The sequence below is a fragment of the Ursus americanus genome, chromosome 18 (assembly GCF_024610735.1).
Source record: "Ursus americanus isolate L20-20 chromosome 18, mUrsAme1.1.p, whole genome shotgun sequence".
In the NCBI taxonomy this organism is placed as follows: domain Eukaryota; kingdom Metazoa; phylum Chordata; class Mammalia; order Carnivora; family Ursidae; genus Ursus; species Ursus americanus.
Genome location: NC_142144.1, coordinates 9835707 through 9860949, shown reverse-complemented (window position 1 = coordinate 9860949; position 25243 = coordinate 9835707). Strand labels below are relative to the sequence as shown.

General features: G+C 39.5%; 1 protein-coding gene across 7 annotated transcripts in view; it reads left to right on the top strand.

The window, feature by feature from the left end:
* GAPVD1 (GTPase activating protein and VPS9 domains 1) overlaps positions 1-25243 on the top strand; it is a 74442-nt gene that overhangs the window by 37333 nt on the left and 11866 nt on the right. For 2 of the 7 annotated variants that reach the window (XM_045790938.2, XM_045790939.2), the window contains exons 7-19: positions 1792-1952; positions 4479-4608; positions 6336-6461; positions 8284-8457; positions 10302-10442; positions 11515-11649; positions 12123-12242; positions 16885-16962; positions 17081-17451; positions 18424-18511; positions 19517-19597; positions 22995-23117; positions 24853-24982. In XM_045790938.2, coding sequence (XP_045646894.2) covers positions 1792-1952; positions 4479-4608; positions 6336-6461; positions 8284-8457; positions 10302-10442; positions 11515-11649; positions 12123-12242; positions 16885-16962; positions 17081-17451; positions 18424-18511; positions 19517-19597; positions 22995-23117; positions 24853-24982 — 1858 coding nt within the window. Of the gene's footprint in view, positions 1-187; positions 269-1791; positions 1953-4478; positions 4609-6335; positions 6462-8283; positions 8458-10301; positions 10443-11514; positions 11650-12122; positions 12243-16884; positions 16963-17080; positions 17452-18423; positions 18512-19516; positions 19598-22994; positions 23118-24852; positions 24983-25243 lie in introns of all 7 variants that reach the window. The other 5 variants (XM_087869373.1, XM_045790940.2, XM_045790941.2 and 2 more) reach the window with 5 other exon arrangements.

Here is a 25243-nt window from a genome sequence, read left to right as displayed (position 1 = left end):
TTTCATTTCGTGTCATCTAGAAGTATCATTAAATATGGGTATAATGGAAAGTAAATTTCAGGTGTTTGCCCACTATTACTTTGTGTAGTCATATGACCTGGTCATTGAATTTATTTCATATTTTTAAAAAATGTGTCCATTATTCAGAGGGTTGATTTTCTTTCTGTTTAATGCTTTCGCAACCCAGGACAACAGTTAGCAGCCATCACTGCCTGGGATTCCTCAGCCACCAATCTTACTGCTCATATTACTCTAGTAACCCCATTTGGTGGGTAATAGGCTGTTCTCCTCTTCTTATATAACTTTCATTTAAGAAATAGTCTATGAAAGTGTGTTCCATGTGCATGTTGCTTTTGCTTTATGTAAATTGCTACATGGATTTTGATTACTTGCATTTTTATAAATTATAAGGTTTGTTGCTTAAGATTCATGTAGTTGTTCATGAAATTGAATTTAAGTTCACAGTTCAGTAGAAGACAGTAAGGGAGGGTCAGCAAATAAAGGTGGGAGGGAGCCTGTGTTCGACTTTTGGAAATTGATGTGTGCTCTGAATTTTGAAAGTAAGAGTGATTAAGTAAGAGTGAACAGATCTACATCACTGTGTAGAGAGGACTCTTCTTTTCCTCTCTATCTTTTCTTTTTTTTAAGATTTATTTATTAGAGAGAGAGTGTGTGCACATGCGGGGGGAGGGGCAGAGGGAGAAGGAGAGGGAAAGAATCTCAGCAGACTCGGGAACTTGGGATTGTCTGAGTGCAGAGTTTGACATGGGGCTCAGTCCCACAATCCTGAGATCATGACCTGAGCCAAAACCAAGAAACCAAGAGTCGGAGGCTCAACCGACTGAGCCCCCAGGTGCCCCAAGAGGATACTTTATATTTGTCTTCAGGTAGGTCAGCTTTCACTCAAAGTGAAGTTGAAAGACTTTTGTTACTAAAAGAGGGTTTTTGCTTTGTGTCTGTACTTTTGATTGTTTTGCACTGAAGTAGAATTTCTATTTAATATTCTTGTTGTACTGAATTTTGTTGCCCTCTGAAAGAAATTTGAAACTTATTACATAAGACTTAAACTCATAGAGAAATTGTCAAACTATCTAGACCTTTCAAGTTCTTATAAGATGTGTAGGTTGATTATTTTAGAAAAAAAGTATTACTTGTTTACTTATAGAAAAAAGCACCCCCAAATAATTAGATTTTTCATTAATTTAGAATGTTTCTATAAAGCAGAAGGGAAATTTATATTCAAACATAGGGAAGTCTTTTTTCCTGCATTTTTGGAAGGAGATTAGTACATTTCAGGAATATCAATGTGTTTTCAAAAACTGATTCTGATTTTGTCAATGGTTGTCCAATTAGCATATGTTACTTTATATGGCTATTGGATTTCTATATGAAATTTTCTGATGCTTGTAAGTTCGGTGGAAGTTGAATCATTTTATAGGAGAAATAGTTGAAGTTCTCTCGATAAGAAATAAGGTGGGGCTCTTCTTGTCACCCCAGGTCTTAAGCTGAGAGATGTGTTTGTTGTTCTGCAGGTGTGCTCATCCTTGTGTCACTCATTGTCAGGTGCACATAGACTGTCAGTTTTGAAGGAGAATCTGTGTCAGTCATCGGTAGAGTAACTGGGAAGATGTAGGGTTTTTTTTTAAATTCATATTTTCTCACCACTCTTTTTTTTTTGTGCATGCGCAAATGTCCTACATTACTAGAAGATACATTTTTGTATTTACTGTACCATTTTCTTCATCGTGTCTTATTTTGTAAACTATCATATTTGAAAAAATTTTTTATTAGCAGCTCGAAGTAGAAGCCGCACCAATGTGCTAATGGACTTACATATGGACCATGAAGGATCATCTCAAGAAACCATCCAGGAAGTACAGCCAGAAGAGGTGTTGGTCATTTCCTTAGGGACAGGTCCCCAACTCACTCCAGGGATGATGTCGGAAAATGAGGTATGAATGTATTGTTACATTTAACTTATAGCCATCAATATTAAGGAATTAGGTTCCTTTTTTTTTAAATTCCTGGTCTCTTGCTTCTGTAAGTCAATATGCATTTAATGAGTGCATTAAATGCCAAACTCCCTGTGCACAGTTCTGGGGGCTTTTCACATCAATACATTGATAGCACGATGGTTGATGATTAGGTCTACGCCAAAAGGAATTTTCCTCGTAGTATAGAAGAGACAGGAAGCCGGGAAATTGTAGTATGGAAATTGAGACGACTTTTCCAGTGACTTGTAGGAAATGTTTTTTGTTTTTCTTTCTAATGATATACTAGTGGTATTCCTGCTTTAAAAAGCCAGGTATTCTTTAGAAATACTTTCTGTTCTTTGGTTGGTTAGGAAGAAATGGAAGACAGAACTGAAAAGTAAACTAAGGAAGTAAAATATTTTGAAGAAATGGACTTGGGGTGTGGGCATCACTTTTAAGATATTTGTAAACAAAAGAGCTTGGGACAGAGGCAAAAAGAATGAAGAAATCAAAAAGAAGCATCATTTTATACTCAACAGGGACACTTATTAGTCAAGAAAACCTATTCCTGACCTGGGACGAAGGGACCAGTTATAGTGGTCGATGAAGTGATGATAGTGGTCAGTACAGCTGTGTTTGGAACTGTGGCATGACCCTTAGGAAAGAGTTCTGTCCACACACACACACACACACACACACACACACACATAAATGAGCTGGCAAAAACTGTCAGAATCAACTTGTTAGGAACTCTGGAATGTAATAAACGTACAACATCTAGGGGAGTGTTGAATGAGGAAGAACAGTTGCTGAGTTTCAGGCAGAGCGCTCTGTGGCATTTTACCTTCCCCTGTTAACCTTCTGCCGGCTCCCGGCTCTGGCAACCTAGAAGACAGCAGCCTGCATTCCTGTGCAAGGAAGTCTCTTCATTGTGGTATGGGCCTTTTGTTTGCTGTTAATCTTATCATTCTCTAGGCCTTTAGATAGATTTTTCCTGAAGATTCTTTGTACATTGCTCACTATGATTTTAAGGATCCAAGTTATCTTAAACATTCAAAATGTAAAATTTGCATGTCTGCATTTAATTTCAAGCAAATAGGAAAATAATTCCATTTTTATTTATTAGGGAGGGAGGGGGAGAGAGAGAGAGAATCTTTTTTTTAAGATTTTATTTATTTGAGAAAGAGAGCAGGGGGAGGGGAGAAGGGTCATTGAGAGAGGGAGAAGCAGACTCCCCGCTGAGCAGGGAGCTGGACATGGTCCTCGATCCCAAGACCCTGAGGTCATGACCTGATCTGAAGGTAGGACACTTAACCTACTGAGCCACCCAGATGCCCTGGGAGAGAGAGAATCTTAAGCAGGCTCCACACTCAGTGCAGAGCCAGACATGGGGCTCCATCTCACAATCCTGAGATCATGACCTGAGCCAAAATCAAGAGTCGGACACTTAACCAGTTGAGCACCCAGGCACCCCAAAATTTTTCTGTTTTTAAATGGCTTTTTAAAAGTATCATGAATAAAGATATAGAGCCACTGAAAAAAACAGGGCCAAAACAGCACCTATAGGTTTTGGGTTTTTAAATTTTTCTTCCTTTTAAGTGAGGATACTATTCTCCTTCATATTCTGCCAACACCAGGATCCTGGTGTCTGTGATACTGAGTTCCAGGTGTGCTTAAAACATGCTGTTTGTTTCAGCAAAGCACTTAGTTCTTCATTAGGGTGGAGATACATGTTTACAGCTGAGTTGTGAGGCTTGTGTGGAGTGAAAAGTAATTCTGTTATTTGGAAGTCATCTAACAAATAGAAATTTTATAAAAAGGCCGTTGGCTCTAAGCTAGAGATGGCTGTGAAGTCACGCTTCAGCTTCTGGTGTGGACTTTTGTGGCTGCGTATATGGTGATCAAGGCAAGGTTCAAACTGGATTGATTGAATTCTGGTGCCTACAGGATAATTTGTTCCTGTTTTCTTCTGTTAAATTAGCTTATTAACGTTTGAAAAAATGTAAATTTTTTGTCATTTTGCCATGCAGAATGCTTTCTGTGCGTTTTTTTATTTAATCCTTAGCAACTCCATGGCATGCATACCGTTACCATGACTCTTTTATAGATAAAGAAGCTTAAATCACCCAAGATTACGTAGTTGGCACATGGCAGAGCCAGAAGGACCGGACTTCTGATTCCAAAGCCTTTTGATTCTTATGATCCTACCCATTGCTCACTGATACCCGATTGCCTGTTCAGTCTCTGATACCGGGTGATGGAAAGGCATAGGTTCACTTTTTTTTTAAACTGATCTACTTTTATTCTAAAGGTACTTAAAATCTTGATCAGAATCTTGTGAATGGGTTTTTAGTTAAAAATGAGAATTTAAGATTGAAAAGAAATATGCGTTTGTTGTGGTCTGTTTTCATATCAGTAATCTTCCAGTTCTGATAAACCAATGGCATTTTATTTTTTATTTTTAAATTTTTATTTATTTATTTTTTTTGGCGTTTTATTTTTCAGGTCCTAAACATGCAACTTTCAGATGGAGGACAAGGAGATGTCCCCGTTGATGAAAACAAACTCCACGGTAAACCTGATAAAACCTTGCGCTTTTCCCTCTGCAGTGATAATCTGGAAGGAATATCTGAAGGTGAAGGGTTACTTCATTCAAAGAGTTGTGTGATTCAAGTAATACTTTGTTTTGTGATCTTTAAAGGAGCCTTATAAATTATAATTATACCATCTGTTCCTCTCCCTGAGGACAGTAATGAAGTTTTCCTCTAATGATCTTGAACAGTTGGCTATAAAGATTGTTTCTGGAATAAATTAAGATTGCAAGAAAATTTAAAGAGAAAAAAAGAAAAAGATTGTGAGACCTTTGATCATACAAAATGGAGAAGATATAAGTCTTCACTGAGACTTGAATAATGCCAAGTTTCTCTAGTATTGATTAATGTATACCCAGCTTATGGAGCTCCTTTAGAGGGATATAGTGCATGTCTAAATGGGAAAAATGGACAGTCTCACTAGTATTTCAGGATGTTGTATATACTTTTAATGTTCTGTATTTCATTATTCACACGCACCTTTATGAAGCAGGAAGATACAGTGGAAATGGGAATAAAATTAGAAAATTAAAATCGTAGATTGTGAAGTGAGAATTTGTCACTTCATGTATGAGGACAAACTTTTTTTAATGAAGAAAGTTGAGTTTGCTATCATTTTAAACAAAACGTAGTAACTTTTCCTTTTTCTCCAACTTTTTAGAACAGAAGTAATGTACATTCATTCTAGGAAATGCAGAAAAGAAATGGAATCATCTGTAATTTTACCATTCTATTTCTTTAAGTAGGCTCCACAGCCAGTGTGGAGCCCAGCATGGGGCTTGAATTTATGACCCTGAGATTAAGACCTGAGTTGAGATCAAGAGTTGGATGCTTAACTGACTGAGCCACCCAAGTGCCCCTACCATTCTACTAATAACAGCATTTTGGTTTATTTATAGCAAAAGTAGGTTTATGTTGTTTTGTAACCCTTTTTTGTTTAACAGTGTAACAGTGACATTTCCCTTTGTAATTTAACATTCTTAAATAACTTAGGCTCTAAATGTTTTTTTTTCTTTAACTTCAGGTGGGCATGATTATTTAAACATTCTTGTATGATTAAACATAGAGTGTTTCTACTTTTCAAGCATTATAAAAAGCCCTTTGACAAGCGACCTTAGATGAATTTTTGAATTGTTTCCTAGGATAAATTCCTACAAGCACAATTGCTGGCTTAAAGAACGTGTGTATTTTTAAGGTACAGATGCAATATTAAAAGCACCTTGGGACACCTGGGTGGCTCAGTACATTAAGCGTCCCACTCTTGATTTTGGCTCAGGTCATGATCTCAGGGTCGTTTGATTGTGCCCTGTGTTGGGCTCCATGCTGGGCATGGAGCCTTCTTAAGATTCTCTCCCTCTGCCCCTCCCCCCATAAAAAAATTTTTTTAAAGCACCTTAATAAAAATAAATACATAAAGAAAAGCACCTTGGGGCACCTGGGTGGCTCAGTCAGTTAAGCATCTGGCTCTTGATTTCAGCTGAGGTCATGATCTTAGGGTTGTGGGATCAAGCCCCGCGTCCTGTCCTGCTCTGGGCTCAGCAGGGAGTCTGCTTGAGATTCTCTCCCTCTGCCTCTCCCCGTGCTCCCTGCTTGCATACTCTCTCTATCTCAAATACATACATACATACATTCATACATACATACATACATACATATAAATAAATAAATAAATGCACCTTAATAAGTCTTCAGTCTGTTATCAAGGCATGAAAAGTTGCATGGTGTCTCGTGACTTTTAAAAAGTTCACTCACAGTATAAACATTTCTCTAGGTCCGTCAAATCGCTCCAATTCAGTATCCTCTCTAGACCTGGAAGGAGAGTCTGTATCAGAACTTGGAGCAGGACCTTCTGGGAGTAATGGAGTTGAAGCTCTACAGCTATTAGAGCATGAGCAAGGTAAAGTGAAGTTGAACACAGTCGCACAAGTAGCAAAGAACTTACCTGGCTGCAAGATAAACTGTGTTTTCCATGTAGGTTGGCTGTTCAGTAAAAGAATAAATTTAAGTTGATTACATAATGACCATTAAACTTGCATTTATTCATAGTTCTTTCAGTTCTTAAACATGTTTAATTGGCAAATGAATTTTTTAGGTTTGTTACATAGAATAATTAAAACGAATTGCTTGACTTCTATAATATTCATTTCTGTAATATTGAAATTTTAAGGGATACAAAGATAAATACTTGGGATTAAAGGAACTTAGAATATGGAGAGGATGGTATACAAATGTCTAAAAGTGTTGTAAAAGTGCCTTGGCAGTTCCGAGTGAGAGATACATGTAGTTGGAAGTATAGGAAAAAGCTTAGTGGAAGAAAATGCTAGCCTAAAGGCCCGGCTTGCATTGCATTGGCAGAAACTAAAGATGAGGCATTGTAGGTGAAGGACCAGAATAGTGTAAGCAGGTCAGGGAAGTGTGAAACCATAGTACTTACTCAGGAACTATCAAGTAGGGGAATAGTGTGGGGTAAAAATTGAAAAGTAGATGGATCCCTGTTGTGCTTTAGGAAGATTAATTTGAAAAAGTTCTTTGGATTTGTTCATTTAAAGATCACTGGTGGCCTTTGAGGGAGTGTTGAGGGCAGATTGCAGATCAGCTGGGTCTGAGGCAATATTCTGAGACCTGAATGGGCAAAAAAATTACCTGGGAAACTAAAAAAAAAAAAAAACAAAAAAACACTTCCCATGTCTCATTTCTAGAAATCCTGGTGCAGGTCATTTTCAGAAAGGAAAAGAGCATTGCCAGTTGGGTTATGTGTGGCTTGAATAAAAGTAGTATTTTACTGCATTAGTTTGTCATATCAGGATTAAATTTTCTGCAAATAAGAGAGAAACCTAAATTAGTAGTTTAAGACAGAAGTTGAAAGAATATCATGTAACAAGCCCTCTAGGTGATTCTAATGTAGGTGGTTGGTAGTCTGCATTTTGTGAACACTAGGTTAATAAATTGAGACAGATTATAGACTGCTTTACTCATTTAGTCAAGAGAAGAGAGAAAACTCTAATATCAGGGGGATGTATTCAAGTCAAATGAAAAAATATTTTACTATGGGTTTATCAGTTAATTATTGCCAGAGTAATTGCTACATAACAAACCACCTCAAAACTTAATGACTTAAGTCCACAAACATTTATTTGTGCTCTCAAGTCTGTGGGTAAGCTGGGTGGTTCTGATTTAGACTAGGCTGACTCATGTATCTGCAGTCACCGGTGGTTGATTAGGGAGCTCTGCTAATCTTAGCTGGGGGACGGTAGGTCAGTGAGGAGCTGGCTGCTCTAGGATGACCTTTACTTTGTTCCATGTGGCGCCTCATCCACCAGCAGGCTAGCTGAAGCTTGTTCTCATGGCAGAAGCCAGGGTGAAAAAGAGGGCAAAAGTTTATAAGGTCTTTTGAGGCCTAAGCCTTGAAACCGGCACACTTTTTCTTTACTCTTTTGGCTAAAATGAGTAACGAGGACTGTGCACAATACACAGAGCGGGGAGTATATCCCAGTTTTTTGTCAGAGTCACACTGCAGAGGTTGCCCCAGTTAACTTACCAGAAATGGGGGTACATACGCTGAGCTTAGTTCAGAGAGGGGAAACACTACATCTATAGGAGGATAATTCATGTTTTGGTATTGCACGCTCAGTGTTAGTGATAAAATCCGTATCTTTAAAGTTGATTAAAAAAAATAGCTGTGGTGTCATTTTTAAAGTGCAAAATTCTGTTTTTGGTAGCTACAACACAAGATAATCTTGATGATAAGCTAAGGAAGTTTGAAATACGTGACATGATGGGACTGACAGATGACAGAGATATATCAGAAACAGTGAGTGAGACCTGGAGTACAGATGTCTTGGGAAGTGATTTCGACCCTAACATTGATGAAGATCGCTTGCAAGAGATTGCAGGTAACTGCTGTTTAATTTCTCTGGAAGATTGCTGTTTAGTTATTTATATCCACCTCCCCTTCATGGGTGGGGACTTCAGCCTCTGACAGGCAGACTGGGAAGCTGAGATAACTGTAGGTAACAAGGCCCTTGTGTCTTTTTTTCTTTACCTAAACATAGGTGGTGTTTTTCCCTACCTGCACTCAGCTCCCCCTCCACTGCCAAAAGAGAAAAACCAGTTTTCTGACTTAGCTTCTTGTTTTCAGGGCACAGTATATATTCTTAGAATATTCTTTTTGAGACTAAACACCTTACCTGAAGATGAAAATTCTTACAGATTATAGCCATAAAATCTTTCAGAATAATAGAATACTGAGATTCTCTAAAAATTGAATTTAAGAGGGCGCCTGGCTGGCTCACTCAGTGTAGAGCGTGCGACTCTTGATCTCAGGGTTGTGAGTTGAAGCCCCATGTTGGGCGTAGAGCTTACTTTAGGAGAAAAAAAAAAAAAAGAATTTTCTTCTGGAAGGACTAATTCAGTTCCAAAGAGTGACTAGTTTTTTCTTTTTTCTTTTTTAAATATCAAGTTTATTGAGGTACAATTTACATATTTTAAAATTCACCCTCTTTTTTTTTTTTTTAAAGATTTTATTTATTTATCCGACAGAGATAGAGACAGCCAGCGAGAGAGGGAACACAAGCAGGGAGAGTGGGAGAGGAAGAAGCAGGCTCATAGTGGAGGAGCCTGATGTGGGGCTTGATCCCATAACGCCGGGATCATGCCCTGAGCCAAAGGCAGATGCTTAACCGCTGTGCCACTCAGGCGCCCCTAAAATTCACCCTCTTTAGGATACTGTTCTGTGAGTTCTGAGAGATTTCGTACAGTCCTATAAGCAGCATCTTCATTTTCTCTTTAAATCATGGAACGTTCCAGGCAAATACAAGTGAGAACAATGAACTCTGTGTACCCGTCATTCAGCTTCAGCTATTACACGCACACACGTGGCCAGTTTTGTCTCATGTCTTCTCCCACTGCCCTTTTACCCTGTCCCCCTGTTATGTTTAGGCAAGTTCCAAACGTTATTTTATTTGTAATTATTTTATGATAATCTTTGAAAGGTAACTTTCACCAGTAACCTTTGCCAAAAGTTTTTTATGCACTGCAGTGGAATTGTTCTTTTGTTAGGTGTAATCAGATGTCCTGGAGCGTTCTGAACTTGAGTATTTCTCACAGGGGGGTATAATAATGTTTAATCCTTTCTATTTGTATTTTTAAGTAGTGTAAACAGATTTCTTAATTGGTTTTGCATTACTTTGTTTCAGGTGCCAAAGTAGTATTTTTCCTGGCAGAAAGCTCTGTTTGAGCAATGAGCTGTATTTGCAGTTGAATGCCTGCTACAGAGATGTGTATTTTCCTGCAAATATATTTTATTGCTCTGAATATGTGGCAAATGTGCCAGAAGAAAACATATTTGGCCAGTATAACTTTCTGTAGTTAAGTGTCTCTGAGTGTTTTTAATCCCTGTGAGGACTATACATTTTAGGTATTTAAGGACACATGTAAAAATGTGCTACAAAACCAAGATGAAAGCTAGTCGAAATGACTTGACCTAATGATGGATGTTTTCTCTATGGGGAGTCCAAGGTGAACAGGAGGAAACTGAGAAAAAGGAGCTTGTGCCATTGTGATCAAAGTGGGAAATCTGTGTTTTTAGGGGTGCTATTGAAATTACACTTACCTTGGCTTCCTTCTTGTGGATAGAGTAGAGACTGCGTTAGTTTAACTAGTGTTTAGCCCTTCTCCATTATCACTGCTCTTTCCATCAGGATCTTCATTAACCCTTTGCTCCCCACTGGTTATACAGGTGCAGCAGCAGAGAACATGTTAGGCAGTTTACTGTGCCTGCCAGGTTCAGGGTCAGTGCTTCTTGACCCCTGCACTGGTTCTACCATATCAGAGACAACAAGTGAAGCTTGGAGTGTAGAGGTATTGCCAAGTGACTCAGGTTAGTATGCCGTCATTGTTTGCTTTTTGATTAGCACAGAAGTTTTAAATGTAAGGTATCTTAATTTCTAAATTATGTACATTTTGTCAAGTATGACACAACCATATTACTAAGAATTTCAGATGGGCTCTTAGGGCATTTTCTGTCCATCAAGAAAAAATGCAGTGTTGGATGACATAGGCTAAGATGCCAGTTGCTTTTTGACTCTGTGTTCAGTTACTTGTAAGCATTTGTTAGCAACTCACCGGAGTTCTGTGTGGACCACTGAGGTCTGTATCTCCCACTGACTCATCCCAAGATAGGAATAGCAGTACAGCTTGAACCCTGAGCGGTTGGATGCGTGGTAAGCATGCCTAGATTCTCATCCCAGGGAGAACCTGACCCTTTAAAAGATATATATTTTCGAAATGTACTGAAATTGAGACTCTGGAGTCCTGAGAATTGTTTTGTGCAGGATTGTTATAAATGTATATAAAGTGTTTTTGTATTTTCTCTTTTCTTAAGTATTGCATTTCTCCTTTTTTTTTCTGATTATGAAGGTAGAACTTTGCTTTCAATTAAATGTCAACTACTAGAATGCAAATTTAAGTAGCTGTGTGTCTGAATTACATTCTGTATGCTCTACCTGGTTCAGGGATAATTAAGTGATTCTGGTATGTGCTTGATAATACTAATGCACTCAGACATGCTGACCTTTACATAAGGAGACCGTAGGATTAGCTTACCATCTATTGAGTGCCCGTAGGAGTTATATTTTAAAAATGTTTGGTTTAATGTGAAGCTCTTCTGTATTCTCTTGTTGAGTTCACTTGCTAACCAGCAGCATATTTTATGAGATTAGTGATCTACAGGCAGAGCTTCACCTTTGTACAACAAACTGGCCATATTGGAATGAGAATCACAACCTCAGCTTCTTTAACACTCAGTCTAACCAACTTTGCTGGCCCCGACTTAGGAATCTGTTCACAATGATTTCATTCACCCTCTGGTAGCTTTCCTCATGTGGGTCACAAGCTGAAACTTTGGCATGCTAACAGAATCACTAATGCGGCACCTCATGTCTTCTGTTTAGAGGCCCCGGATCTAAAGCAGGAGGAGCGTCTACAAGAGCTGGAGAGCTGTTCTGGACTAGGTAGCACATCTGATGATACAGATGTCAGGGAGGTCAGTTCCCGCCCCAGCACACCAGGCCTCAGTGTTGTGTCGGGTATGTCTGTCTTGTTTTAAGGAATAAGGATTGCAAGGTGTGCTCCCACCTCTCCCTTTATAAAGTTGATAACAAAGAGATATGTTTTATTTAAGAGTTGAGGAATTTCCAGGAAATAAAATTATTTCCGTGGGACCTTATATCTATGAGAACTTAACGTGTGGCTTTATAGAGCCTGTTGAAGTAATTGGCAGACAGTCTGTGTGTGTTCCCTCTCTAATTCTCTCTGTTCTTGGTGGCCTCTGCTACTGTATTTAGATACCACATGATACTTGTGATTATGTTGTACAAATCAAGGTAAGCATATTTAGGCGATAGTACAATAAAGGATATGATAGTAAACATCTCACACGTGTAGCACTGGGACAAAAATTTTTGGGAATATTTACATTTCTCCAAACTTCATATACTTTTTGTGTGGTTATTTTGTTCTTCTTGCTATTTATTTTTTACTTTATGTATTCATTTTAAAGGCATAAGTGCAACCTCCGAGGATATTCCCAATAAGATTGAAGACCTGAGATCTGAGTGCAGCTCTGATTTTGGGGGTAAAGATTCTGTCACTAGTCCAGACATGGATGAAGTAACTCATGGTAAGAAGAGATGAGAATGACTTAAAAATGATCACATTCACAGGTGAAACTGGCAGTCTTATACTTTTGCTGGTGATAATATCAGTTTATTGAGCACTTTGGGGCATAATTTGGCAGTACGTGTGTAAGGCCTTGGAAATTCACAAACCAGGGGTGCCTGGGTGGTTCAGTCAGTTAAACGTCCGATTCTTGGCTTCAGCCCGGGTCTTGATTTCAGGGTCGTGAGTTCAGGCCGTGTGTTGGGCTCCATGCCCAGGAGCCCACTTAAAAAAAAAGAGGGCACCTGGGTGGCTCAGTTGGTTAAGCGGCTGCCTTCAGAGCAGGGCATGATTCCCAGGGTTCTGGGATCGAGCCCCGCATCGGGCTCCCTGCTCAACAGGGAAGTCTGCCTCTCCCTCTCCCATCTGCCTCTCCCCCTGCTCATGCTCTCTCTCACTCTCTCTCAAATAAATAAAATCTTAAAAAAAAAAAAAGAAAATTCACAAACTAAATTTGGTTCATTTAGTCCACTTTAGAAATCAGTCATCAGGAAACCATTCCATGTATGCAGAAAGTCTTATGTTCTCTGTAGCATTTATATTCATGTTCTTCATAACATTTATATAGGCAGAAAAATGAGAGACAACCTAAGGGTTGAAAAATAGAATTGCTAAGTGAATTTTGATGCACCCACTCATAATTTATGTGGCTGTGTTTTGTTTTTGTTTTGCGGCTGTTTTTTTAAAATCCTTTAAAGCATATGAAATAACTTGAGGGGCGCCTGGGTAGCGCAGTTGGGGCACCTGGGTAGCGTAGTCGTTAAGCGTCTGCCTTTGGCTCAGGGCGTGATCCCGGCGTTCCGGGATCGAGTCCCACATCGGGCTCCTCCGCTGGGAGACTGCTTCTTCCTCTTCCACTCCCCTGCTGTGTTCCCTCTCTGGCTGGCTGTCTCTCTGTCATGTAAATAAATAAAATCTTAAAAAAAAAAAAAAAAGAAATAACTTGAAACTCTAGAAATACTAGATCATAGTGTCTCTTGGAAAATTTATCCCAAAGAATTTCATATATAAAATAATAAAACATTAAAAAACCTATCATAGAGAAAGCACAGGAAAGAAATACCAAAATGCGAGCAGTGGTTTTATGTACTGAGTACTGGGGTTTTAAATACTTTTTCTTTTTTATAAAAAAATGTTTTTTTTCTAAACCAGGATTTCTCATCCTCAATGCTATTAACATTTTGGGCCAGGTAGTTCTTTGTTACAGAGACGTGTTCTGTGCATTATAGGATGTTTAGTGGCATCTCTGGCCTCTACCAGGAAGACAGCAACCCCCTTCTTCCCCTGCAGTCGTGACAACCAAAAATGTCTCCAGATACTGCCAAATGATCCCTTGGGGAACAAAATAGCTCCATTTGAGAACCACTGTTCTAAATAAGCGATTTTTAGAGTATAGTCTCCATGGACCACGAAGGGCCCTTAAGACCCTTTTGGGGAGTGAGGGGTAATGAGGTCATACTGTTTTCATAGTAGTAAAAGGTTATTGTCCTTTTCACTATAGTGATATTTGCACTGATGGTGCACAAGCAAAGGTGGGTAAATTTGCTGGGGCAGGCCTTAGCGTGCAGCAAAACAGTGGTACCGAACTATTAGCCGCCACTATATTTTCTCGCAGTTAAAAAAGAAAGTTTTACATACGAATATCTTTCATGAAGCAGTAAAAATTATTTAATTATATCTTAACCCTGAGTACACGTCTGTTAAAAATTCTGAAGAAATAGGAAATATTCCTAATGCATTTCTACTGCAGTCTGAAATGTGAAATATCTCAAGGAAAAACACTTAGATGGTTATTGGAGCTGTGAGCTTAACTAGCTGTTTCTTCTCTTGTTTGTTTTCATGACACACCATTTTTACTGGAAAGAATGACTGACTGTAGTTATTCATATTTGGGTATTTGGCAGGCCTTTCTTGAAAATTAGCAAAGTGAGGCTATCACTTCAAGGAAAACAGCGGACAAAGAGTAGAGTTTGTTGCCAGTGATAAAATTCAGACCTTCAGATAAAAATGTGAATTTTGGAAAACTGTATCCACCTTCCTGAGCTTGACAGCTTTCTGATATTTAAAGACTTTTCTGATGAGATTGGTGGTTTTTTCTGATGAGAATGTGGCTTTTTGATACTACGTATTGAAATGTGTCAACATGTGGAGGATCTGCATATCTAATTGAAACAGTGTTTTCCAGGTGGTCAGTGCACGTGATGTAACAAAAATCATTTAAAGTGGAAGACAGACCAATTAATTTTGATGTAACAGAGTAAAAGTTCATTGATTTCGTTTCAGATTCCAAATTGTAGCCAACCTTTAAAAAACTAATCAAGATTTGGTGTCGTATCATAGAAGAATGTCCACAATTATCTGAGAAGGTTATTACAATATCTTCCCTTTTCCAACTACGTATCTGTGTGAGGCCAGCTTTATAGACTTCAATCAAAATATATATTGCAACAGATTGAAAGCAGAAGATCATATGAGAATCCAGCTCTGTTCTATTAAGCCGTACATGAAAGGAATTTGTAAAAATGTAAAACAGTGTCTGGCACTCTAATTGTTATTTTCTTATTTTGGAAAATAGTTATTTTTTCATTTAAAAGGGTTATTTGTATTACCATTTAACAGATATGTTTAAATGAACTAATATATAAATATATATTTGTTTTCAGTTTTAATTTATGATATGATAAGTATCAGAAGATATAACCAACATGTATAGGCTCTTTGGGGCAATAATATTTTAGAATGTAAAAGTGTCCTAAGACCAAAATTTTAGAACCAATATTCTAAGCTGCCTTTTATAATAATACACTATTTTTATAATTTTAATAGAGGAAGATAAATATATAGAACAAAAAAAAAAGCATAAAATCAAAGTACTGTCATTCATTAGCATTAAAGAGTTCAGACTCAAAAAGTTTAGAGTAACTTTTTTTTTTTTTTTTTTTGTAAGAGAGAGCATGGGGAGGGGTGGGGGAGTAGGGGGGACAAAGGGAGAGAGAGAATCTTAAGCAGGGCTCAATCTTACAACCCTGAGATTATGACCTGAGCCAAAATCAAGAGTCGGATGCTTAACTGACTGAGCCACCCAGGTACCCCTAGAGGAACAGTTTCTTTTATATATTTGATGAGCCTCTGCATACTTACTACCTGTTTTAATATTTCTGATTTTGGTATGTAGACGTATGCTTGGAGGAGTCATTTTTATTTTTTTAAGATTTTTTTTTTTTTATTTATTCGACAGAGACAGCCAGCGAGAGAGGGAACACAAGCAGGAGGAGTGGGAGAGGAAGAAGCAGGCTCGTAGCGGAAGAGCCTGATGTGGGACTTGATCCCGTAACGCCGGGATCACGCCCTGAGCCGGAGGCAGACGCTTAACCGCTGTGCCACCCAGGCGCCCCTGGAGGAGTCATTTTTATTCCATAGCTGAGAGTAGTTTGAGTCTGTTTTGTGGTGTAATGTGGAAGTGTTCATTTTTGTTAGGAGTACTTTTATAAATTGTCATTTGCTGAGAGCAGTATAAGAATTTCAAATTTTACAACTTTTTATTTATACTCCTTCTAGGTAATATTGCCCTTATTATTATTATTTTTTTAAGGTTTCATTTATTTGCGAGAGAGAAAGAGCACAAGCAGGGGGAGCGACAGAGAGAGGGAGAAGGAGGCTTGATGTGGAGCTCAGTCCTACGACCCTAGGATCATGACCTGAGCTGAAGGCAGACGCTTAACCGGCTGAGCCACCCAGGCACCCCTGCCGTTATTATTATTATTGTTAATACTATTTTTTGCCCTTATTTTTATAGGTGGAAGGAAGGTGAGGCTCGGCAGTTGTGACATTCTGAAAATTTTGATGATTTACATTTTTCGGCTCTACTCTTTGCATTAACTATAATACTATTTGGCCATTAAAAGTTATTAGCATGCGGATGCTAGACCACTTAAATATCATTAAAATCCATGTATGTAGATAAAAACATACAATGAATTTGAAGTAATCAGAATATGATATTTATTAGGTTCTCTTTTTTTCTGATATGCCCCTCAAGTTCTATTGATCAGAAAAGGAAAACTCGGGGTGCCTGGGTGGCACAGCGGTTAAGCGTCTGCCTTCGGCTCAGGGCGTGATCCTGGCGTTATGGGATCGAGCCCCACATCAGGCTCCTCTGCTATGAGCCTGCTTCTTCCTCTCCCACTCCCCCTGCTTGTGTTCCCTCTCTCGCTGGCTGTCTCTCTCTCTGTCAAATAAATAAATAAAATCTTTAAAAAAAAAAAAAAAGGAAAACTGGGGGAGGGGGCGCCTGGGTGGCTCAATCAGTTGAGTGTCCAACTCTTGATTTCAGCCCAGGTCGAGATATCAGGGTCATGAGATCAAGCCCTGTATGGGGCTTGAGCTGCGTATGGAGTCTGCTAAGGATTCGCTCTCCCTCTGCCCTTTCCCCATTTTGTGCACTCTCTTTCAAATAATAAGTCTTTAAAAAAAAAAAGAAAGAAAGAAAGAAAAGGAAAACTAGAATGGAAGAATGCTAGAACCTTTTTCACTGTGTAGAAACTCTTACTGAGTGATGAGTTCTGATTTGGTCTTGCACAAACAGTTTGCCTGTTTGTTTTTAGGCGCCCACCAGCTGACCTCTCCTCCTTCTCATCCAGAGTCTCTACTTGCCATGTTCGATCCACTGTCTTCACATGAAGGTAAACTGGTCAAATGAGCTTTTTGACTCTTACAGAAGAACAGAGCCAAAACCCTTTGTTGATGCCTTTTTGGATCAGTTGTATCTCGGTTGCAAACTTTTTTTCCCCTGTGTTCTAGGGGCTTCTGCCGTGGTAAGGCCAAAGGTTCACTATGCCCGGCCATCGCATCCACCACCAGATCCCCCAATCCTGGAAGGAGCTGTGGGAGGAAATGAGGCCAGGTTGCCAAACTTCGGTTCCCATGTTTTAACTCCAGCTGAAATGGAGGCCTTCAGGCAAAGGCATTCTTACCCTGAGAGATTAGTTCGCAGCAGGAGCTCTGATATAGTATCATCTGTCCGGCGACCTATGAGTGACCCCAGCTGGAACCGGCGTCCAGGGAATGAAGAGCGAGAGCTCCCTCCAGCCGCAGCCATTGGTGCTACTTCTTTGGTGGCTGCACCTCATTCATCATCTTCATCCCCGAGTAAGGACTCCTCAAGAGGAGAGGTATGGGACACAGGCCATCTAGAAGCATTTTGCTAATCGTGGTCAGCTTTCGTGTTCTGTCTGCCTGGTTCTCTTGATGCGTGAAATTAACGTGGTATATATAAATCGAAGAGTAAGGATGGGCAGCAGTCATGATTAAAGATCTATCAGTCTAGTTTGTCCACAACTGTAACCCATGGGAAACCTGTACTGTTTTGGTTTTGTAGTAATGTAATTTGCATTTTTATGACTCTTTGAACTTTTCTCCAAGCAATTTTGTATCTAATTTCATTTAAACCTCACAGTTTCCTTCTGAGATGAGAAATTAAATGATTTGTCTAAGGTCACCTGATAGGCTAGTAAAGGAACTATAGTCAGCTCTTTGACATGTGATTTTAATAACTCACTTTAATTGGTGATCAAAACATGAACTTTGAAGTTGCTTGCATCTGGGTTTGAGTCCCAGCTGTGCCCCAGGCAGGCTTTATAACTTCGGGGAAGATAGGGAGATAACCTTTTTTAGTCCCTTATTTCTCATCTATAAAAAGGGCTTAATAGTATTATTTATTTCCTAAGGCTGCTGTGAGGTGTAAATGAAATACTACGTGTCCTTAACAGTCAGTATTTGGCATACAGTCCATACTCACTTTTGTTATTACTACTGTGTCCTCTCTACTACCCCTCTAGACTTTATGTGTGTTGCGCTTACTCCTTCCAAAAGTATTTCTTGAGTGCGTACTCTATGCGAGGCTCTGTATTAAGGTTTTGGTTTAGTAACAGTAATGAGATAGTGCCTGCCCTCAGGCAGGTCCTAGTCTGGTGCTTAAAAGGTATACTTCCATGTTTCAGAAGTTGCCTGTACAGCAGTAAGAACAGTTTGGCTTTTAAGACAAACAAGAGTGGTTTTTGTATTTCACAGACAAACTGAAATCCTTTTCCTAGTAATTTATCCTGCTGTCCAACTCCAAATAAAGCATCAAACTTTTTCTACAGACTGAAGAACGCAAAGATAGCGATGATGAGAAATCAGACAGGAACAGACCTTGGTGGAGAAAACGTTTTGTTTCTGCCATGCCTAAAGGTAATTTTATAAAATATTAGAATTATATTAGCAACAAGAAGCAAAGCCCCCAAATCTCTTTCAGAGAGCCAGTATGTCAGCTCCTCTGTGAGGCTTGCTGGGCCTAAGTTTCTAGCCGTTTTGAGGGTAGAGAAAATGGTTTCACTCAGGTGAATGCTAAAGGCAGACCTTTAGAAATGATAGTTCTTGTTCTTTGCAGGAAGTGGTAGTGGTTTCATAAATGGAAGTCAGGCAGGTCACGGTTGTTTAAATATCGTATGCCATTAAGGTTAAACGTAGGACTTTTGACATATGTATTGCTAATAATTATTGCAGGAAAAAGGGATGCTACTGGTAATGAAACGTTGAAAATTCATCCTTTACATTCCTGGAGTAAACTTAAGCGCTTTTTTTATGTTTATGTTCATTAAGAATGTTTATATCCTGAATATATATTAGTGAGTGTTTATTTTGGAAGGCAGTTGTATAAAATTGTTTGCTTTTTTTTTTTTTTTTTTTAATAGCCTGGCATTGCAGCAATAGATATTGAGATTTGAGTTGGCAAAAGCATCTCTTCCTGCAAGGAGAGATCATCCAGGATTAAGGCTAGGGACTTCTTCCTAAGGCCTCTTCTCGGCACCATGGCGCTCAGGAGCTGAGGAGCACTGCTTTCAGCTGCACTCAAGCCCCCTTGATGAGGAGAAATTGAGGCTCAGAGCTTTGAATGTGTTGTTTTCGAGCAGCGGTTAAGAGGCAGTGGTTTTGATTTAGTCCCAACAGATTCGAATTAAATCATTCTTCCTGTGGCAGATGACCCCAAAGCAGATCCCGAAAGCTTCTTTAAGAACTTTCAATACTGTTGTAAGAATGATTGTCAGTTGACACTCAGGATTTCTTAGCTTTTAAACTTTTCACCTTCCTTTCACTTAGAAATGTTGGCACACCAGTTAATACTCCAAAATGACTGCTGTCTCCGAGTAGTGCAGTATGTTATGTGTCACACTACTGACTTTATTTAATTTCCAGCTCCTATACCATTTAGAAAGAAAGAAAAACAAGAAAAAGACAAAGATGATGTGGGGCCTGACAGATTCTCAACACTCACAGGTTTGTAGACCGTGGACTTCCTGGCTCCTTCATTCCCAGAGCACATATTTCATAGCACTGTTTCTTGGGCGCCGTAAGCGCTGCCTTTTTAGGAGAGCGTGTCTGTGTGTGTGCAGTGCGGAGTGTGTTCTTCAGAGCTCTGTGGCTTCCAGGTGGTGGCCGCAGTGAACCTGAGTGTGCTCTTCCTGCACACCGCCACTGCCATCCTCATCCTCATTATCATAACTTCTGTTTATGATGAGGCCCCGGTGCTGAGCCTCTAGGCACACCCTACTACGCGACATCCCAATGGGACAAGGCCACATGGGGCCGTGTAGGAAAGTGTGGTGATGGTTTTAGTGCGATGCATGCCACATCTTTGGATCATTGATCACATAGCTTTCTCTAACGTTGATCATAGAATTCTAAATTGATTCCCATCTGTAGTTCTTGATTATTCAGGGTCACAGTGAAATGCTGTTCTACCTAATCATTTCCTTGTTTTCGTGAGAAAGTGTTCAAATAGTATCACAGATTTATAAACTTTACTAATTTTTTACAGCTTGAATCATTTTAACATTGCTATCTGACCCAAGGAAAACACAACTAGGGATGGGGTTCTTACCTTATTCAGCATTTGTGTTTTTGCAGCTTCTGTTGGGCACATTATGAAAGAGCACCCTTAAAGGAATGAGTTCGAGAAGTAGTGTTAATGACCCAACCTTGAGTTTGATAGCTTTGTACTATTTCTGATGGCTGTAGAGCATCTAGACCGGAAATTAATTTCTCACCTCTTTTTTTCTTATCTCGGTTTCCAACTATGTTATCCTACTAAATTAAAATGAAGATTTTTATTAAACAATGGTATAGGTTTCCAAAGAACATCCTCCTCAAATAGCTCACCGTAGTAGAGGTAGAATCCCATTTTAATGCACGTTGTTCTGGTATCTGGTTCCATGTATTTGGATGTATTTCCACGGTCTCTGGCATACATCCCTGCTTTATCTGGTGCAGTGACTCTCCTGGAACGAAGGGTTTTGAAGAGCAGGAGCTGCGTGTCCAGGCCAAGGTTCTCTGCTGAGAGCCGTCAAGCCTATCTTACTCAGTCAGCAAATACTTGTTGAACATCTGACTCATGCCAGGCACTGTGCTAAGTGTTGTGGTTATTCAGTCAAATCACATGACCCCTATTCTTCAGGGGCCTACAGTCTGATTGAGAAGAGTTGGAAACATATCTCTATTTTCTTACCATGTTCCTACTGTTAGACCACCACCAGTATTTATGGAGTGAAATACTCTTAATGAAATCTCATGTTTTATAATGTTGAATTAATAACTGGAGAAGTTATAAATTATTTTTTGCTTGTGTCTTTGGGCAAGCGTTTTTCTTGGTTCTTGGTGCCTAATCTAGAAGTTAAGTAGAGTAAGTTTTTTTCATAAGGTATTTCATTTTCTTTGTGTTTGATTCAAGCAATTTAGCTTCCCTACTAGTGCAGAAATTTCTGCCTAGTCCTAATTAATGATCTGTTGAAAATTATCATTAAATCAACTTTTAAATGATATGAAAGGAAATTTCTTGACAGCCTGTCCATAATGCAGTCACCCTAACTATCCTTTTTTTCATGTTCTTTCCCAATCTTTCCATATTTGTACATGGCTTTTCATGATTGAATCAGAGTATTGTGTAACTTTGTATTCTTCTTTTCCTAAACGTTATTTCATAAACCCTCTCCAGTTTCTAGTAGACATGGTTGGTTTTAATAATTTGTATTGGCTCACAGATAATCTGTCATATGATTTTATAGCATTGTGAATGTTCTCTTGCTTTTGGATACTTGAATTGTATCCGGTTTTTTATGGTGAAAATGGTGTTCACAGCTTTGTATATGTAGCATATTTTGTTTGTTTTCGTTACTTTCCTGGGATAAAATATTTAATGGCATAGAAATAAAGGTTATAAGCAACATTATAGCTTTCCCTGTGGTTAGCCAGTTTTATTGTTCCTTTTTCAGAATGCTCAACACCACTCAGAACCAATAGCAAAAAAGTACTTCCCCTCCAAAGAAAGATTTTGTAATGATAAAAGTTTTATCAATTTACATTTTGAAGGTCAGATTTTATTAGGATTCTCTTCTCATGCATTCGGATAGCATTATAGCAGAAAGATTACATTAGTTTGAAAATCCTCTTTCTCTACAGCTTACTGCAATTTTACAGAGACATGGATACTAAATTTTTTTTCCCCATGGAAACAGAAGCTCCCAATGAGCATACTATTGAACCTCTCTATACCTGATTTCCTCGTCCGTAAGGTGGAGGTGATAACAGTACCTCCCTGTAGGGTTGTTGTGATGATTAATTGAGATTGTTCATATAAGGTGCTTAGCACAGTTCCTGGCACGTGGTAAGTGCTCAATAAATGTTAGCTGCTATTATTATTAGCTGCTGTTAACACACATACATATATAAAATCTAGTGATTTTTTTTTATGAGTTTTTAGACTTTTTGAAAAATGGGATTCTACCAGAATGTGGACATTTATGGTTACCTGCTTGGTCTCCATCTATCTCCGGAGTGTGCAGTTCACTATAGGACCCGATTTTGTCCCATAGATCTGTAGCAGTTCTTTGCCTTGATGACTGTTAATTGATGACTCTGCCTTCTTAGACTCCAGGAGCACATTTTGATGCGCTGATTTTGCTGACAGGATAATGGTCCTGACAGTAAACAGTGCTACATCTGTGATGGCGATAAGCTTTTTCTCCGTGTACCTTGGGTACAATTCCAGCACTTTCCAGCAGTGGCTAGATTCTCTCGGAGTACCTCTGACACCATTGCAGCACAAAAGTGCACTCTTCTAGCAACTGCACTGTCATGGTGAGATTCAGTAAGACAGAATATTGATACCTGAAGTTTTCAAATGTGGTGTAGAGAGAGAGAGAGATACAGGAAGAATGGAGGAAGGCATTTTTTATTATTTAAAAGGATTTAATTCTAAATTTGATACTTTTCCCCCTCCTTCCGCATGGAGATGTCTGAATATATGACTCTGCATTTAAAGATGCATTGTTAGAAGTTCTGTTAGCTTGAACTGCTAATAACAGTAACTTGAATGGAAGTGCTTCAGAAGCCCATCATCCCTGTAGACTGCACTGAACTTCCCAACACTGTCATGCAGAATTTTGGCCATGAGGAGCAAGTGGAGCTAACGCTTCCAATTTCGTGCTTGGGCAAGGCTCTCAGACCGAGAAATGGGATGAGCAGGCAGCTGCATGGTGCCTCTTAACGTTGAGATATGTGCTCTTTTTAAGTCTTACCTCCTAATCCGCCTTTGGGATTATGCTACTGGTGTCGTACTAACATCAGAATTGCCAGAAACCAAGGGGAGCTAATTCTCTCACTCTCCTTTCCCCTGCAGATGATCCCAGCCCTAGACTCAGTGCACAAGCTCAGGTCGCTGAGGATATTCTGGACAAATACAGGAATGCCATTAAGCGAACCAGCCCCAGTGAAGGAGCAATGGCAAACTATGAAAGTACAGGTGATCATCATGATAAAGATTTGAACACAGTTGACCCTGAACAGTGTGGGGGGTGTGGAGGGTACGTGGGTAGGGGCACCAGCCTTCTGCATAGTAAAAATTTATATGTGACTTTTGACTCCCCAAAAACTCAATGACTGATAGGCTGCTGTTGACTGGCAGCCTTAACAACATAAACGGTCAATTAAGACATATTTTGCATGTTATATGTATTACATGCTGTGTTCTTACAATAAAGTCAGCTAGAGAAGAGACAGTGTTAAGAAAATTGTAAGAGACGATGCATTCACAGTACTGTCTGTATTGAAAAAAATCCACGTAGGAGTGCTTCGTTGGCTCAGAAGAGCATGTGATTCTTGATTTTGGGATAGTGAGTTCGAGCCCCACATTGAGTGTAAAAATGACTTAAAAATAAAGTCTTTAAAAAAAAAAATCCGTGTATAAGTGGTCCCACACATTTCAAACCTATGTCGTTCACGGGTCAAATGTTCTAACTTTGGTATCATAGTGAAAAGTGATCTGAATAAAAAGTAGCTTTTTAATAGCTACTTTGAATAGCTGTCAGAAAAATATGGTACAATCCCTAAGATAAAGTGAGAGGAAAGAAAAGTATATAAAAGCGTAAACTGTATACTGCATGTGTTTCTGCTGGTATGCGCACAGAGTGTCCCTGGAAGAATCTGACTGGTAGCATGAGTTGGCTCAGGGAGAACTCGTAAAGAGCATAAGGGGGAGCCAAAGTAGAGGCGAATTTCCCATACTTACAATTTTGAAAAGTTTCACAGGGCAGAAGAGTGGAGGTCCATATTCCCTCTGCCTGGACTTTCTCAGTTGTTAACATTTTGCTGCATTTCCTCTCTGTATATTTTTCCCTTTTTTCCCCTGAATCATTTGAAATTATCTCCTGATAAAGGTAGTTGTTCTTCGTAAGCCCAGTATCTTTATTATAGTAATGAATTTTTATTCCTTTTGATTTTATACATGAGCGTATTCTCTGAATTGGTTAGTTAAAAATATAAAAAGAACTGCGGGAGCCACAGGTGCGTTGTGGCTGCATTTGTGAGTCGGTCCCAGCTCATCCTTGGGCAGTGGGACAAGCCCTAGTAAAGAGCCCAGAGGAGCGGGGGTAGGGTTCGCCAGGTAGCTAAGGGCTGAACAGCCAGCTGCTTTCTGGTAGGGCAGCATTCCATGTCTGTAACATGAGGGTGTTACGTAAGAGGATTTTTGAGGCCCCAATTCTGATTAAAGCATTATCTGTTAAGTCAGTGACTTTCATTGCCTTGGGTCAAGATTGGTATAGGAAGTAAAAGTCAGGGGTGCCTGGGTGGCTAAGTTGTTAAGCGTCTGCCTTCGGCTCAGGGCGTGATCCCGGCGTTCTAGGATCGAGCCCCGCATTGGGCTTCTCCACTGGATGCCTGCTTCTTCGTCTCCCACTCCCCCTGCTTGTGTTCCCTCTCTCGCTGGCTGTCTCTGTCTCTGTCAAATAAATAAATAAAATCTTTAAAAAAAAAAAAAGAAAAGGAAGTAAAAGTCATTCTCTTCTCAACAACTGCTCTCTTGATCTCTTGATCAACAATTGCCATCAACTTGTTGAAGCGAACTTTCTTTTTTTGAAGAACTCTTGACTGTAAAGCACGGTGCTAATTTATGGTCGAGTAGCTCTGAACACCTCCTCGTGCTAGACTCTCCCAGGTTAACCTGCTTTTATCCTCTCTTGGTGCTCGGTTTTGTGCAGAGGTCATGGGTGACGGCGAGAGTGCACATGACTCTCCTCGAGAGGAAACACTGCAGAACATCTCGGCCGACGATCTCCCGGACTCTGCGAGCCAGGCGGCCCACCCTCAGGATTCTGCATTCTCCTACAGGTATCTCTTTGACAGGAGTTCGAATTTGTGGGTTTGGACCTTTCATCACCACTGCAGTCGCTTCAAGTCAAATGATTCATTGAGCCACCTAGGAAATGTAGAGAGCAGAGAGATAAGAACAAAATGCTATTTACTGAAAAGACTGCTTCACTCGGATGCCATGTATCAAAGGCTTTAATTCAGGGGTGAAAACCAACCACCTCGTGTTCACAGGGGCCACGTCAGTCATTTAAATGACACAAGTGGCAGACCCCTTGCCCA